Source organism: Aquarana catesbeiana, linkage group LG03 (assembly GCF_042186555.1).
Source record: "Aquarana catesbeiana isolate 2022-GZ linkage group LG03, ASM4218655v1, whole genome shotgun sequence".
In the NCBI taxonomy this organism is placed as follows: Eukaryota; Metazoa; Chordata; class Amphibia; order Anura; family Ranidae; genus Aquarana; species Aquarana catesbeiana.
Window position 1 is genome coordinate 306,135,389 of NC_133326.1, and position 17,180 is coordinate 306,152,568.

The 17,180-nt window shown below is 40.6% G+C and overlaps 1 protein-coding gene across 1 annotated transcript in view; it reads right to left on the bottom strand.

Moving 5' to 3' along the window:
• Positions 1–17,180, bottom strand: part of LOC141133958 (dynein axonemal heavy chain 3-like) — a 3,453,856-nt gene that overhangs the window by 770,314 nt on the left and 2,666,362 nt on the right. The window contains exon 57 of the mRNA XM_073623563.1: positions 6,881–7,045. Coding sequence (XP_073479664.1) covers positions 6,881–7,045 — 165 coding nt within the window. The remainder of the gene's footprint in view (positions 1–6,880; positions 7,046–17,180) is intronic.

Sequence of the window (17,180 nt, forward strand, 5' to 3'; positions counted from 1 at the left end):
AATGACCAATGCGCCTGCGCAATGTCGACCGCACGGTGCCTACATTGCCCAGAAGGCCAAGCGCAAAGTGTACTGTGTCGCAAGGCAACGGCCGCTCGACGCAGACAGACATGGGCGTGACCAAGTAGTGAGCCTACCAATGGAGCAGGAGAGGGCAAGCAACCAATGGGAGGATGTTGAAAAAAACAATTTAACCACTGGGCACTTAAACCCCCTGCCTAACCAGGCCAATTTTCAGCTTTCGGTGCTCTCACATTTTAAATGAAGATTACTCAGTCATACAACACTGTACCCATATGAAATTGTTATCCTTTCTTTCAAACAAATAGAGCTTTCTTTTGGTAGTATTTAATCCCCTTTGGGTTTTTTCTTTTTGCGCTATTAAAGAAAAAAGACTGAAAATTCTGTAAAAAATGAATTTTTCTTTGTTTCTGTTATATAATTTAGCAAATTAGTAATTTCTCTTCATAAATTTTGGCCAAAATTTATACTGCTACATATCTTTGGTAAAAATAAGTACAAATTGGTGTATATTATTTGATCTTTGTGAAAGTTATAGATTCAACAAGCTATGGTGCCAATATCTGAAAATTGATCACACCTGAAGTACTGACGGCCTATCTAATTTCTTGAGACCCTAACATGGCAGAAAAGTACAAATACCCCCCCAAAATCACCCCTTTTTGAAAAGAAGACATTCCAAGGCATTTAGGAAGATGCATGGTGAGTTTTTTGAAGTTGTAATTTTTTCCCACAATTCTTTTCAAAATCAAGATTTTTTTTTCTTTTTTTTTTTTTTCCACAAAATTGTCATATAAGCAGGTTATTTCTCACACACAGCATATGCATACCACAAATTACACCCCAAAACACATTCTGCTATTACTCCCAAGTATGGCGATACCACATGTGTGAGACTTTTACACAGTGTGGCCACATACAGAGGCCCAACATGCAGGGAGCACCTTCAGGCATTCTGGAGCACCCAGGCCAATTCTGAAATGTCATTCCTACATGTAAAAATAATCAATTATTTGCTAGAAAATTACATAGTACCCCAAAATATTATACATTTTTTTTTAGCAAACACCCAAGAGAATACAATGGCAGTCATTGCAACTTTTTTATTTTGCACAGTATTTGTGCAGCAAGTTTTTGAGCACTTTTTTTTGGGAAAAAAACAGTTTTGTGCTTTAAAAAAACAAAACAGTAAAGTTAGCCCAATGTTTTTGCATAATGTGAAAGATGAATTACGCCCAGTAAATAGATACCTAACATATCACCCTTCAAAATTGCACACGCTTGTGGAATGGCTCCAAACTTCGCTACTTAAAAATCCCCATAGGCGACGCTTTACTGGTTACATGTTTTGAGTTACAGAGAAGGTCTAGGGCCAAAATTATTGCTCTCACTCTAACGTTCGCAGTGATACCTCACATGTGTGGTTTGAACACCGTTTTCATATGTGGGCGGGATTTGTATGACTATGACTATGTATGCGTTCACTTCTGCATGGGGACAGGGGCGTTTTAAATTTTTTTAAAAATTATTGTTCATTTTACTTTATTTATTTTAGTTTGACACTTTTTTCCAAAAAATAAATTTTTTGATCACTTTTATTCCTATTACAAGGAATGTAAACATCCCTTGTAAAAGGAATATGGCATGACAGGTCTTCTTTACAGTGAGATATGGAGTCAATAAGACCCCACATCTCACCTCTAGGCTGGGAAGTATGAAATAAAAAAAAAAACGATCCTGGCTTAGATCGTAGCGGTGAGTTGCTAGAAGCACCGGAGGGTGGCAGGGGGACGTCCCTTCTCGCCTCCCGTAAGAATGATCAAGCAGCGGAACAGCCGCTATGATCATTCTTATGGTGTAGGGAATCGCCGGCTGAAAAGGCTGATATCTGAATGATGCCTGAATGATGCCTGTAGCTGCAGGCATCATTCAGATATCCCCACGCAAAGTCAAGGACGTCATATGACGGTGGGCGGAAAGTGGTTAAAACGCATTTTTTTAGCACAAAGTTGTCCATTTATACAATATTTCTAACACATAGCATGTATATACCAAAATGACACCCCAAAATAGATTCTCCTACTCCTCCTGAGTACAGCGATACCACATGTGTGAGACTTCCACAGCCTGGCCACATACAGAGGCCGAGTACAGCTGAGTATGGCCGAGAATGGCTGAGTATGGCCGAGTATGGCTGAGCATGGCCAGGTATGGCTGAGTATGGCAGGTTATTGCAGGGTATCGCTGAGTATGACTGGGTATGGCTGGGTATTGCAGAGTATGGCTGGGTATCACTGAGTATTGCAGAGTATGGCTGGGTATTGCAGAGTATGGCTGGGTATTGGAGAGTATGGCTGGGTACTGCAGAGTATGGCTGGGTATGGCAGAGTATGGCTGGGTGTGGCTAGGTATTGCAGAGTATGGCTGGGTGTTGCAGAGTATGGCTGGGTATTGCAGAGTATTGCAGAGTATTGCAGGGTATGGCAGGGTATTGCAGATTATTGCAAGGTATGGCAGAGTATGGCACAGTATGACAGGGTATTGCAGAGTATTGCGGGGTATTGTGGGGTATTGCAGAGTATTGCAGGGTATTGCAGAGTATTTCAGGGTATTGCAGAGTATTGCGGGGTATTTCAGAGTATTGCAGAGTATTGCGGGGTATTGCAGAGTATTGCAGGGTATTGCAGAGTATTGCAGGGTATTGCAGAGTATTGCGGGGTATTGCAGAGTATTGCAGGGTATTGCAGAGTATTGCGGGGTATTGCAGAGTATTGCAGGGTATTGCAGAGTATTGCAGAGTATTGTGGGGTATTGCAGAGTATTGCGGGGTATTGCAGAGTATTGCGGGGTATTGCAGGGTATTGCAGAGTATTGCAGGGTATTTTAGAGTATGGCTGGGTATTGGAGAGTATGGCTGGATATTGCAGAGTATGGCTGGGTATGGCAGAGTATGGCTGGGTGTGGCTGGGTATTGCAGAGTATGGCTGGGTGTTGCAGAGTATGGATGGGTATTGCAGAGTATTGCAGGGTATGGCAGGGTATTGTAGATTATTGCAGGGTATGGCAGAGTATGGCAGGGTATTGCAAAGTATTGTGGGGTATTGCGGGGTATTGCAGAGTATTGCAGGGTATTGCAGAGTATTGTGGGGTATTGCAGGGTATTGCAGAGTATTGCAGGGTATTGCAGAGTATTGCGGGGTATTGCAGAGTATTGCGGGGTATTGCAGAGTATTGCGGGGTATTGCAGAGTATTGCAGAGTATTGGGGGGTATTGCAGGGTATTGCAGAGTATTTCAGGGTATTGCAGGGTATTGCAGAGTTGTACCACTACCCACTAAGCATATTTTTGTAACAAGATCCTTGTTATTGTATTTATGCATGAAACATTGGGGTTGATTTACTAAAGGCAAATCCACTTTGCACTACAAGTGCACTGCAAGTACACTTGAAAGTGCACTTGTAAGTGCCGTCGCTGTAGATCTGAGGGGTAGATCTGAAATGAGGGGAAGCTCTGCTGATTTTATCATCCAATCATGTGCAAGCTGGGTGGGCGGCACAGTGGTATAGTGGGTAGCACTCTCGCCTAGCAGTAAAAAGGGTCACTGGTTCCTATCCCAACCATGACACTACCTGCCTGGATTTTGCATGTTCTCCCTCCTGTGCCTGCGTGGGTTTCCTCCGGGTACTCCGGTTTCCTCCCACACTCCAAAGACATGCTGATAGGTTAATTGGCTTCTGTCCAAAATTGGCCCTGGTATATGAATGTGAGTTGGGGACCTTGGATTGTGGGCTCCTTGAGGTTAGGGACCAATGTGAGTGTGCGATGTATGTGTAGAGAGCTGCATAAAAATTGACGGCGCTGTATGGGTACCTAATTGTAGACATACACCCACATTCACTCAGGATGGACTGGTGTCTTTATTCAACCTTTGTAACTATGTAAGCTAAAATGCTGTTTTTATTTTCCTTGCATGTCCCCCTCAGATCTACAGCGACTGCACTTTCAGGTGCACTTGTAGTGCAAAGTGGATTTGCCTTTAGTAAATAACCCCATTGTGTCTTAACCACTTCAGCCCCAGAAGGATTTATCCCCTTAATGACCAGGCCATTTTTTGTGATACGGCACTACGTCACTTTAATTGACAATTGCGTGGTTGTGCGGCGTTGAACCCAAACAAAATTGATGTTTTTATTTTTTGCGCTATAAACAAAAAAAGACTGACAATTTAAAAAAATAAAACAATATTTTAAACTTGGAACTGCCACATTGCGGTGGACAAAAAGTGACACTTTTTGGGGACCAGTGACATTGTTACAGTGATCAGTGATAAAAAAATGCACTGATCAATGTATAAATGACACTGGCAGGGAGGGGGTTAACACTAGGGGGTGATCAAGGGGTTAACTCTGTCCCCTGGGAGTGTTCTAACTGTGTAGGGGATGGGCTCACCTGGACAACACAAAGATTGCTGTTCCTGATCATTAGGAACAGCCGATCTCAGAGTTGTTCCCTGTCAGAACGGGGATCTGCCTTGTTTACCCCGTTCTGCCTCTTTGTGGAGTGGGCACTCCCACCGCCTGCATCAGGCACGCTCCCACACTATCTTTTGCATGAAACGACGTACAGGTATGTAGTTTTGCGCAACAGAGCTGACCTACCGCAATATATGTACTGTGGTTGGTCGGCAAGTGGTTAAACATACCACAGTTTTTGTGCACTTTTAAGAACACATTATGAATATAGGGGTCAATTCATTTACGTTTACTGCATGCGATAAGGGTATCATATTACTCATTTGCATGCATTATCACATGCGGTAAATATAGTCTGATTCATAAAAAAAAAAAAAAAAAGACGATTATAAGGTATTTACTGGGGGAAAAAATGTAAAAATTGATCAAAAATCTCTTAAGTCCAATTCACAAACAGACCAGAGAGTAAAAAAGCATGCAATATTTACCACCAGGGTTTTGCTGATTGTATAACATGCGATATTTGTCAAAAAACAGCGTAAGGGTTGAGTGGACCCCCATGCTGTTTTTTGACAAATAGCTGGTTGCTAAGGAGCGGGCCTGGAAGCCAGCCACGGCATCTTTAACAACAGATGACTCATCAGCTGTCAGTTGAATTAAAAAAAAAAGCAGACAATTAAAAATGATTAAAAAAAACAGCGTGGAGTCCCTCCCCAATGCATACTAGGCCCTGCGGGTCTGATATGGATTTTAAGGGGAACTCCATGCCAAAATTATATTTGTAAATTCACCGTTAATCCATCATCAATCACGCTGCCCGCTGCACTTAAAAAAAAACCCCAAAGCCGATGAAGGCTGGTAGCCTACTGCAGGCTCTGCCATTTGACATTTCTTATATAGGTAAGGGGTGGGGCCACCTGGCTACATCACCTGGTGATCCCGACCCTGACGTGATGTCACCAACCCAGCATGCACTGGTCCCTGACATCACAAGGGGCGGGCTACCAGGTGGCGTAGCCAGATGGCCTCGGCCCTTACCCATATAAGAAATGTCAAATGGTGAAGCCTGCAGTAGACAGGCAGCCTTCAAAGTCCAGGAAACGTCTTTGTTTTTTTCTCTTTTTTTGGGTCACAGTGTGGTGGGCAGAGTGATTGACCATGGATTTACATCAGGGGACACTGTTTTTTTATTTTTTTAATAAAGGAATTGTCAAAAACTGTATGTGTGTGTTTTTATTACTTTGTGATACCTTTTTGGTGAATGGGTAGGGGTACTATGTACTCCCTACTCATTCACATAGGGGGAGCCAGGATCTGGGGGTCCCCTTCTTAAAGAGGGCTTTCAGATTCCGATAAGCCCCTTGCCCGCAGACCCCCACAACCACTGGCCACAGTTTTGGGGATGAGGCTGAAGGGCCTGGTATGCATTGGGGGGGACCCCACGCTGTTTCTTTTTTATAATTTTTAATTGCTGGCTTTTTTTTACATTCAGCTGTTAGGGGGAGGACCTACTGACAGCTTATGAGTCATCTGTTGTTAATGCGGTAATTACTGCTAAATCAAACAAATACCGCATTCAGTATTTAATGGAAAACGCTTAATGAATTGAACACTTGCACAATTGTTACCGCAAGCAGTAGTTTTCCACATTTTATGAGCCGTTATTTAACTCTTAGTGAATTGAACCCATAAAGACAACTTTTGTATTTTTTTTAAGAAAATGTCTATTCTCTGTTTTCTATGGTTGCCGACAAAATCCCATTAGAGGTGTAAAACAATTAAATATTGATGTAAGAGGGATGGTGGCAACTTGATATGGTGAAATTATATCTAGGTTCACATCTATGTGTTTTTTTAGTGCATTTTCTGATCCACAGAAGTGCACTACAACCCATTAAACCTTATTACCTATGGGTCCTATTCACATTTATGCAATTTTTCTGCAACACTTTTTTGGAAAGGTGCAGGGACTTTTTTTTTTACACACAGCAGGTGTATTTTTGGCTCCATAGACATCAAAAATGCATGTGCATTTTTTTTGGTGCATTTTCCTACAACACAGCAGACACCTCCTAGCAACATCAACACTTTCCAAAAAAAGCAAAACGCATAAAAAATGTGCATGAAAAAACACAAAACGCATGAGAGAACACGCTGCAAAAATGCATCAGCTGCACATACATAGATGTGAATCTAGCCTTATACATTACACTATATTCAATATTTCTGAGCGTAATAAAACTTTCTATCATTCCATGTATGCGTGAATATGAGGATAAGCTGTTCCTATACTATGTTAAGATTAATCTCAACAATGCATTGCCTATACAAATGTAACTAGATGAAACTTTGATGCTTACGAAGAATCTTAGGACACAGTCGTTACCTTGGCAACCTTGTCATAGACTTCAATGGCCCTGACCCAGCTACAAAGCCCTTCACAGGCTGAAGAGACATTCTTAATGACAGCTGGCTGGAACTCCGGATTGCTGATAAAATCTCTTCTTATCTGGGCAATAACCTTTGGTGGAATATTGTCTTTATCAAATTCCTAGGAAACAGAAGAGCAGTAGTTATAAACAAATTCAGAATTCTTTCTAAAAAAAATGAATAAATAAAATTCACAGATATGATATTTTCCTAATTAAAAAAATTATTAATACACAGAAGTCATTTATGTTGACAGTTACCGTAATAGTCAAACAACAATGTTCTATAAAATACAATTAACTGCAGCTTTAGACCCAGTGCCAAGACGTGCAAAAGATATCTATTTAGTCAGTGAAAAATTAGGTAAATCCCATGGAAACTGACTTTTTAAAATATACATAGGTCTTTATGTAAACAGTGTCTACATATAAAGGTGACACGCTTGAATAAGAAAAAAAAAAAAAAAAAAATGGCTTTTCAGTAATGTATTCAGCAAAAATATCAATAGATGTAATAGCATACAGTGGAAAAAATAAGTACACCCTTGGCATCAAAAGCTGTTATTGTCCCATATAGCAGAAGTTACTACTTGTAGGCATTTTGTATAACTGCCCACCAGTCTATGACATCAACTTACATTTTTGCCCACTTCTCTCTGCAAAGTGTCAAAAGTTGCAAGATGTTTGTGAGTTTCAAATCATACTGGAGACAAATCCATACTGGAGACAAGTTTGAAAAAAAAAATCTCCCTACAAAGTTCTATGGAAATTAAATCAGGGTTTTGACTAGAGCAGTCCACAACGCTATATTTATTTCTTTTTTGAGTCATTCCTTTGTGGAATTGCTATTGTAATTAACTTGTTTTTTTTTTTGAAAGACTCATTTAAAGTGATTGTGAACGATCACCTTGTAAAAAAACAACCCATTCAGTTTAAAATAGAAATGAAAGGCAAAACATTTTTGTATAGATATACAAAACAATTCTAAATACATTTCTTCCCTTTTTTATAAGTGATCACTTTTCCTCTGTTTCCTCTGTTCTCAGCTGCATAAGAACTAGGGGGAGGAGAAGCAAGAGTACACTGAGCTTCTCAGTGAAAGGCTGTATGGGGGGGCATGTCAGGACAAGTCTGATCATTGGAGGAGAGCAGGCTGAGTTCACAAAATAGCTAGAGAACTGACCATGCTGTGTTTTAGTGTGGTCAGCTTTTAATAGTAAAGCAAAGCGGCTGGCAGGATCACCAGGGATTTCACACAAAGGAAGCAATACAAAGAGAACAAGACACTTTTTCATACAAGTGCATGGTACAGCAGACACTTATCAAGAATATGAAATGTTGAGGTAACAAACACTTTAAGGTTCATGTTCACCTTTTAAACAATAGTCTAAAATTCTTTTTTAACCACTTGCCTACCGCTGTCAGCACATATACATTGCCAGAATGGCACGGCTGGGCAAAGTAACGCACCTGTACATTACTTTGAATTTCCCGCCGTGCACGCGTGCGCCTGCCACGAGCTCTGTGACCGTGCCCATGGGACTCGCGGACCCAATTACCGCTGGGATACCCGCAATCGTGTCACGGAGCTGAAGAATGGGGAGATGCCGATGTAAACAGCATCTCCCCGTTCTGCCTAGTGACAGGACACTGATCATCTGCTCCCTGTCATCGGGAGCAGCGATCAGTGTCGTGTCACTGCTAGCCCATCCCCCAGATAGTTAGAATCACTGCCCAGGACACACTTAACCCCTCCTCGCCCCCTAGTGGTTAATCCCTTCACTGTCAGTGACATTTTTACAGTAATCAATGCAATTTTATAGCATTGATCGCTGTATTAATGCCAATCATCCCAAAATGTGTCAAAATTGTCCGATGTGTCCGCAATAATGACTGCAATAATGTCGTAGTCACGATAAAAATTGCTGATCGCCGCCATTACTAGTAAAAAAAAAATATTAATAAAAATGCCATAAAATATTTTGTAGACGCTATAACTTTTGCGCAAACCAATCAATAAACGCTTATTGCGGGTTTTTTTACCAAAAAAATGTCGAAGAATACGTATCGGCCTAAACTGAGGAAAAAAAAAAAAATTTATATTTTTTGGAGGGATATTTATTATAGCAAAAAGTAAAAAATAATGCATTTTTTTCAAAATTGTTGCTCTTTTTTTGTTTATAGCGAAAAAAATAAAAACCGCAGAGGTGATCAAATACCACTAAAAGAAAGCTCTATTTGTGGGAAAAAAAGGGCATCAATTTTGTTTGGGAGCCACGTCGCACGACCGCGCAATTATCAGTTAAAACGACACAGTGCCGAATTGCAATAAGTGCTCTGTTCAGGAAGGGGGTAAATTCTTCCGGGGCTGAAGTTGTTAAAAACACTTTGATATGGTGCAGAATGCATACATGATTGAATTTGTTCTTGGATTGAATTTGCTGAGCCAGTCAGTACTGAATACTTTAGTGGTTGCTTGAAATCTACTCAACTTGTAGATTATCTTCTTTACAGTAGAATGCCTGTTTTCATATAATTTGGCAATCGCTTTTAAATCCATGGCTAGACTTATAGGCATCCATCATTTTATTTCTGAGGAAATTAGAGAGCTTTTAATCTTGGCAAGATGAAATCACACCACATCAATAGCAAAGGGAACACCAGACCCTAGATGCCAGAGGTTTAACCACTTGCCAACTTGCATGACTTGTACCTGTACATCGGTCCGTGAATGAGATATTGCGGGTGCACGTGCCTGCTACACACCGGGGGAGCGCACGCGCAACCATGCTACAGAGAGGCAGAATGGGGATTTGCCTATGTAAATAAGGCGTATCCCCGTTCTGACATGGGACAACTCTGAGATCGGCTGTTCCTAGTTATCAGGAATAGCGATCTCTGTTGTCCCAGTGAGCCCATCCCCCACACAGTTAGAACACACCCAGGGAACACAATACTTTGAGATCGCCCCCTAGTGTTAACCCCTTCCCTGCCAGTGTCATTTATACATTGATCAGTGCATTTTTTTAGCACTGATCACTGTATTGGTATCACTGGTCCCCAAAAAAGTGTCACTTAGGGTCATATTTGTCTGCCTCAATGTCTGCCTTAATGTTGCAGTCCTGCTAAAAATCGCAGATCACCGCCATTACCAGTAAAAACAATAATAAACAATACTAAAACAATAATAAAAATTAAAAGTCCCTAAATCTATCCCCTATTTTGTGGGCGCTATAACTTTTGGGCAAACTGATCAATATACAATTATTGGGCTTTTTTTACCAAAAATATGTACAAGAATACATATTGGCCTAAACTGATGAATACATTTGTTTTTTTATATTTTTTTAAATATGTATTATAGCAGAAAGTAAAAATAAATGTGGTTTTCTTTCAAAATTGTCACTCTTTTTTTATTTGGGTACAACGTTGCACGACCGCGCAATTGTCAGTTAAAGTGACACAGTGTTGTATCGCAAAAAATGGCCTGGTCATTAAGGGGGTAAATCCTTCTGGAGCTGAAATGGTTAAAAAAGATATTTGAAGTGGTGGTAAATGTAGGTTTGTACTTACAGTATCTCACAAAAGTGAGTACACCCCTCACATTTGACATGCGACAACACTCACATGTGACAACACTGAAGAAATGACACTTTACTACAATGTAAAGTAGTGAGTGTACAGCTTGTATAACAGTGTAAATTTGCTGTCAAAATAACTCAACACACAGCCATTAATGTCTAAACCACTGGCAACAAAAGTGAGTACACCCCTAAGTGAAAATGTCCAAATTGGGCCCAAAGTGTCAATATTGTGTCTGGCCACCATTATTTTCCAGCACTGCGTTAACCCTCTTGGGCATGGAGTTCACCAGAGCTTCCCAGGTTGCCACTGGAGTCCTCTTCCACTCCTCCATGACAACATCACGGAGATGGTGGATTCTAGAGACCTTGAGCGCCTCCATCTTCCATTTGGGGATGTCCCACAGATGCTCAATAGGGTTTAGGTCTGGAGACATGCTTGGCCAGTCCATCACCTTTACCCTCAGCTTCTTTAACAAGGCAGTAGTCGTCTTGGAGGAGTGTTTGGGGTCGTTATCATGTTGGAATACTGCCCTGCGGCCCAGTCTCCGAAGGGAAGGGATCATGTTCTGCTGCAGTATGTCAGAGTACATGTTGGCATTCATGGTTCCCTCAATTAACTGTAGCTCCCCAGTGCCGGCAGCACTCATGCAGCCCCAGACCATGACAATCCCACCACCATGCTTGACTGTAGGCAAGACACACTTGTCTTTGTACTCCTCATCTGGTTGTCGCCACACACGCTTGACACCATAAGTTTATCTTGGTCTCATCAGACCACAGGACATGGTTTCAGTATTTCAGTAATTCATGTCCTTAGTCTGCTTGTCTTCAGCAAACTGTTTATGGGCCTTCTTATGCATCATCTTTAGAAGAGGCTTCCTTCTGGGATGACAGCCATGCAGACTAATTTAATGTAGTGTGTGGCGTATGGTCTGAGCACTGACAGGCTGACCCCCCACCCCTTCAACCTCTACAGCAATGCTGGCAGCACTCATTTGTCTATTTCCCAAAGACAACCTCTGGATATGACGCTGAGTATGTACACTCAACTCCTTTGGTCGACCATGACGGGGTCTGTTCTGAGTGGAACCTGTCCTGGTAAACCGCTGTATAGTCTTGTATGGTCTTGGCCACCGTGCCGCAGTTTTCAGGGTCTTGGCAATCTTATTCTTTATGTAAAGCAACAATTCTTTTTTCAGATCCTCAGAGAGTTCTTTGCCATGAGGTGCTAAGTGGAACTTCCAGTGACCAGTATGAGTGAGAGTGATAACACCAAATTTAACACACCTGCTCCCCATTCACACCTGAGACCTTGTAACACCAGCGAGTCACATGACACCGGAGAGGGAAAATGGCTAATTGGGCCCAATTTGGACATTTTCACTTAGGGGTGTTCTCACTTTTGTTGCCAGTGGTTTAGACAATAATGGCTATGTGTTGAGTTATTTTGAGGGGACAGCAAAATTTACACTGTTATATAAGCTGTACACTCACTACTTCACTACATTGTAGCAAAGTGTAATTTCTTCAGTGTTGTCACATGAAAAGATAGAATAAAATATATACAAAAATGTGAGGGGTGTACTCACTTTTGTGAGACACTGTACATTCTTCATGTGACAAACTAGCAATTTTGTTAATTTAGATCAGGGGTCTCCAATCTGTGGCCCAAAGATCATATACAGCCCTTTGCTAGCCTTTATTTGGCCCTTGCGGCACTATTTCTTCCAATGACATGAAGCACTATTCCTCCCACTGACACCAACAATGAGGCACTATTACTCTCAGTAATACCAATTATAAAGCGCTACTCCTCCTACTGACCACAAACCCTGAGGTCATGTTTATTCTCACTGATGCTGGGCTTAAGACATTTTCTACCACCACTGGCCACAGTTCAGTCCCCCTTAAGTCGGTAGCATGGTAAACTGGCCCTTTGTTTGAAAAGTTTTAAAACCTCTGATTTAGAGCATGAAAATTAATACACCATGTCAATTTCCATGGGGTGTACTTCCCTTTTAACATAACATAATATTGTCTACTTATTTTGTTCTTCATTTACTCATACATGACCTGCCTGTTCCTTTAAATGTTTCTCTCTTGCAGAATAACGGCCTTTTTACATCAGGCACACTTCCATGTGAATTGGATGCCTGGTTCCTTGTTGTGGCTCATCCTGCAGGCCCTTAAGTCACTATAGGACACAGTAATGATGTGGGGTTTGCAAAAGGATCCTCAGTTTAAAACTGGGGACACAGGTATCCCACACACCCAGAAGTGTTAAATGTGAAGCTTCTTAAGATGGCTGTATCTCTTGAAGAAAGAGAAAATCAGGGGAGCAGGTGGTGGGGTAGGTGTGTATACAGCATCTTTTTTGGAAGGTCTTGTTTATTTACATTTTTAACCTAATGGTGGGATTACTTTAGGAGCAGTAGTCCTACTATGTGCACATGTGTTAAGCTTTTTTGCTCAATACATAGAAGGCCTACACAAATAATATATAATCATGTATTATAGGGCGTGCAGAATACACATCAACAAAGTTTGCCTTAATACCAAAAGAGCCACTAAACATAAAAGAATGCTCATATATTTTATTACAGTATTTAAAGCTACTGTCACAGCATTGTATAGCAGTAACACACATTGGTGAGTTGTGGTGACATTCATTTTGAAAGGCACCTCAACGCACCCCTACAATGCATCAGCATTGCAGCACACCACAATGCATGGTACTGTGCAATCCTTCATTGTGGTGCACTGTATTAGGAAAAACGGATACAGCTGTCCACTCTGGTGTGTGTCAGTGTAACAAAATGCATACACCTTAATGCAACACACCAGAACAGATGTGATGTGAAGGGGCCCTAAACCACAAACAAGACTAGCCCCACATACACGTGCGTTTCCATTTAAAGTGTTAGGGACTATAATGACCCCTCCAAGGGCAAAAAACCCCATAAATTCTCAGGTAAACCCATACTGGAGACAAAGAATTGCATAACACATTAATTATATGTATGATAATTGAAATAGAAAAAAACTGTAATAATACTCCTTATACTGTATGCTATTTATTATGCAGTAAAAATACTACATATTAAATACGCTATTTATTACGTAGTAGAAATAGGATTACTCATAAAAAATAGTTAAAGCAGTTGTAAGGTTAATTTTGTTTTTTTACCAAAATAAAGGGATGTTATACTTACCTGCACTGTGCAAGGGTAGTGTACAGTGTGTCCTAGAATGTCCTCTTCTAGGGTTCCCCACTGGCACTCTTGCCTCCTCCTTTTCTCTGTGTGCCAACATATGAAGAAGCTTCCTATGGTGGCACGCCTGCAGTCTTGCTCCAGAGCCAGGCTGTGTTTGTCTATTGACACACACAGGGCATCTTGGCCCCAACCCCCACTCTCTGCTTATTTGGTTTGACTGATAGCAGCTGGACCCAATGGCACCCACTGCTCCCAGTCAAGCCTGTGAGAGAGGGTAGAGAAGACCTGCAGATAAGCACAGTGCTGGATCAATACAGGGCTCAGGTGACTTTTTAGGTATAGCTAGGAGTCAGAAAAAACTACAGAAAGGTTATTTTACTTTGATGCATAGAATGCATTAAGGTAAAAAAAAAAAACTATTGGACTTCAGAACCACTTTAATTGTACAATGAAGACTACCAAAAAGGAAGACAGTTGTGCAGAAAGATTAAATCGAGTGAGATTGAGGCAGAGAAAAGGCAAACAATGTGTGCCATGAGTGGCTACTGATCTGTAGGATAGGAAGAAAGGGGATGCCTTGTGACTTAACATGTTGTGAGTCATCTCACTGCTTTGTCACGAATGAAGAACATTGTTTCAGTCGATCTGTTTCAGCTAACACGTAGCATCTTTTAGAATGACACTACTTTATCACACAATCTAAATGGCCCTATTTCATTAGTCATATGCAAAATTTAAAGAGGACATATTATGATTGGCTTAATTTGGTAAATAAATCTGTCATGAGAGAAATATGGGTGCTACCATTTCTGTTCTTCATTTAAAATTGCTGATCATTGGGCTGTACATGTTAACTCTCTGGCTCAATGCTTTATCAGTTGCTGACTGAAGTTCTAACTTTACTGTGGAACTATTTTTATTATATAAACAAAACAAAGAATGGCAAAGGTTTAAAACAACCTATACATACATTTTGAACAGTGTTCATAGTGAATCTCAGTGTTCTAGTTTTTAGGACCACAAGACAGGAGGCACAAGAACTTTGCAAAATCTTAACAAAAATGTATTAAAAGTGAACAACCAAGAGTTTTGATGCTGGTTGTGAACTTTTACAATTCCCAAACTTATAAACCTTACAAACCTATATAATATGTAAGCTGCGATTAAGCCTGGCTTCACCTTCACAAAATGATAATGTTCAATAGGGTATTAATCTCTGATAACAAAATGGAGCTGATTTTTTCACAGATAATACATTGCTGAGATGTTTATATATAAGCTAAATACTGTTATAGGGCGTACACACGGTCGGACTTTGTTCGGACATTCCGACAACAAAATCCTAGGATTTTTTCCGACAGATGTTGGCTCAAACTTGTCTTGCATACACACGGTCACACAAAGTTGTCGGAAAATCCGATCATTCTGAACGCGGTGACCTAAAACACGTACGTCGGGACTATAAACGGGGCAGTGGCCAATAGCTTTCATCTCTTTATTTATTCTGAGCATGCGTGGCACTTTGTCCGTCGGATTTGTGTACACACGATCGGAATTTCCGACAACGGATTTTGTTGTTGGAAAATTTTATCTCCTGCTCTCCAACTTTGTGTGTCGGAAAATCCGATGGAAAATGTCCGATGGAGCCCACACACGGTCGGAATTTCCGACAACACGTTCCGATCGGACATTTTCCATCGGAAAATCCGATCGTGTGTACGGGGCATTAGGCAGTCATTTCTGTAAATGTTGGAAAGGGGGATTCTTTAAAAAGAATTTAAATATTTGGTAAATTTTAATTGTGTTTAAAGTTTAGATTTTTTTAAAGTTTTTTACTGTATTTTACTAATTGCATACAATTTATTTAAAAATTAAAACTTATTTCAGGGTGCTTCTACACATGCTTTATGGCATCTATGTGCAACTAACTAATTAAGATGCCCCCTTCTCTACTATGTGATGTAGAATGGCTATAGTAAATATTTGTTGGTTTACCTAATATTTTCTGGGCATTGATCGGATGTTATTAATTGCTGAACATAGATTTAGTTAGAAATATTTATTTTTTTTCTTCCCCTAACAAAACAAACTGCTGATAGAAATTCTTAGTGCTCTGGGGGAAAGCCTAACAACATGGCATTATATGGTAGCTGAACCTTCTTCATGTTCCCTTGGAAGCATGTTAGCAAGGCTTTAGATGACGATTACCTACACTAATACAGAAATCAGAAATCTCTCTATCCTCACTTCAAATCCAAGACCACTGATCTTCCTCTACCAATATTAGCAACCCTGAATTCCTAGAAGACCATGGTGACTTCCAAGTCTCTGTCAACCCCTACTATTCCCCTATCAATACCCATATCCATTCTAGCTTTGATAATCCCTGAATTAAACCTGGATAGATGGAAAAAATGGGGAAAAAATGGGTATTGGATGATTTATAATTGGAGTATGGTTTACCTTCTTCCGAGCAATTTAATCACATACGCGTAGCATCCTATCTTAAAAGCAACAATACCCCTAAATACAACTTATTCTGGCAGATCCAAATCTACTTCACTGCTAAGGAATACCGTAAAGGAGGTATCTCACTGTTCTACAATTTCCTCCATGACAAGTCCATACTCATGAAAACAAACTCCATGCTTGCACGTGAAAAGGATCTTAAAGATTCTTTTTCAGACGAACAATGGCACAAAGCTCTACAATACACCAATTCAGCCACTAAATGCACCAACCTTTGGGAACTCTCCCACAAGGTCATACAAAGATGGTGTCTGACACCGTACAGGATTGCTAAATATGACCCTTCCACATCTTTTCTGTGTTGGAGAAACTGTGCGCAGTCAGGCACCATCTTTCATGTTCTGTGGAAATGCGGGAGACTAGCCAAATTTTTGCCTGACATATTCACAATTCTCCACCAAGTGACAGGTCTACCAATCCAATATTCCACTTCTTTAGCCCTCTTGAATGTGGGCATCGAAGATACACCACCACTCCATAAGAAATTTACCACCCACTTATTCCTAGCAGCTTAGTAATACTTAGACTATGGAGATCTCTGAACCCTCCAGAGGTGAAAGAGGCTATACGGACACTGTCCATTCACTACACCTATGAAAGCATGCTGGCATTCATTGAGGGAAAACACGCAAAATTTCTTCTTCACTGGCAACCATGGGTAAATTGGTACAAAGTCCACAAAACACAATAAAAATAAGAACAATTCCAAGAGGCGATGATCCTGTGAACTATTCTTACTCTATGGTGGAGTCCTGAATAATTGTACTCTAATTAAGGTTCGAGTTCTTCCTCTCCCCTTTTGTCTCTAAGTTGATCCCTGTTTATTTCTCTTTAGTTGTGAGCTATATGCTTTCGGTGAATAAATGCTAACAGCAATTAACCTGTTGAACCTATTACATACTGTTATATTAGAAGAGTGGTCTTGCAGG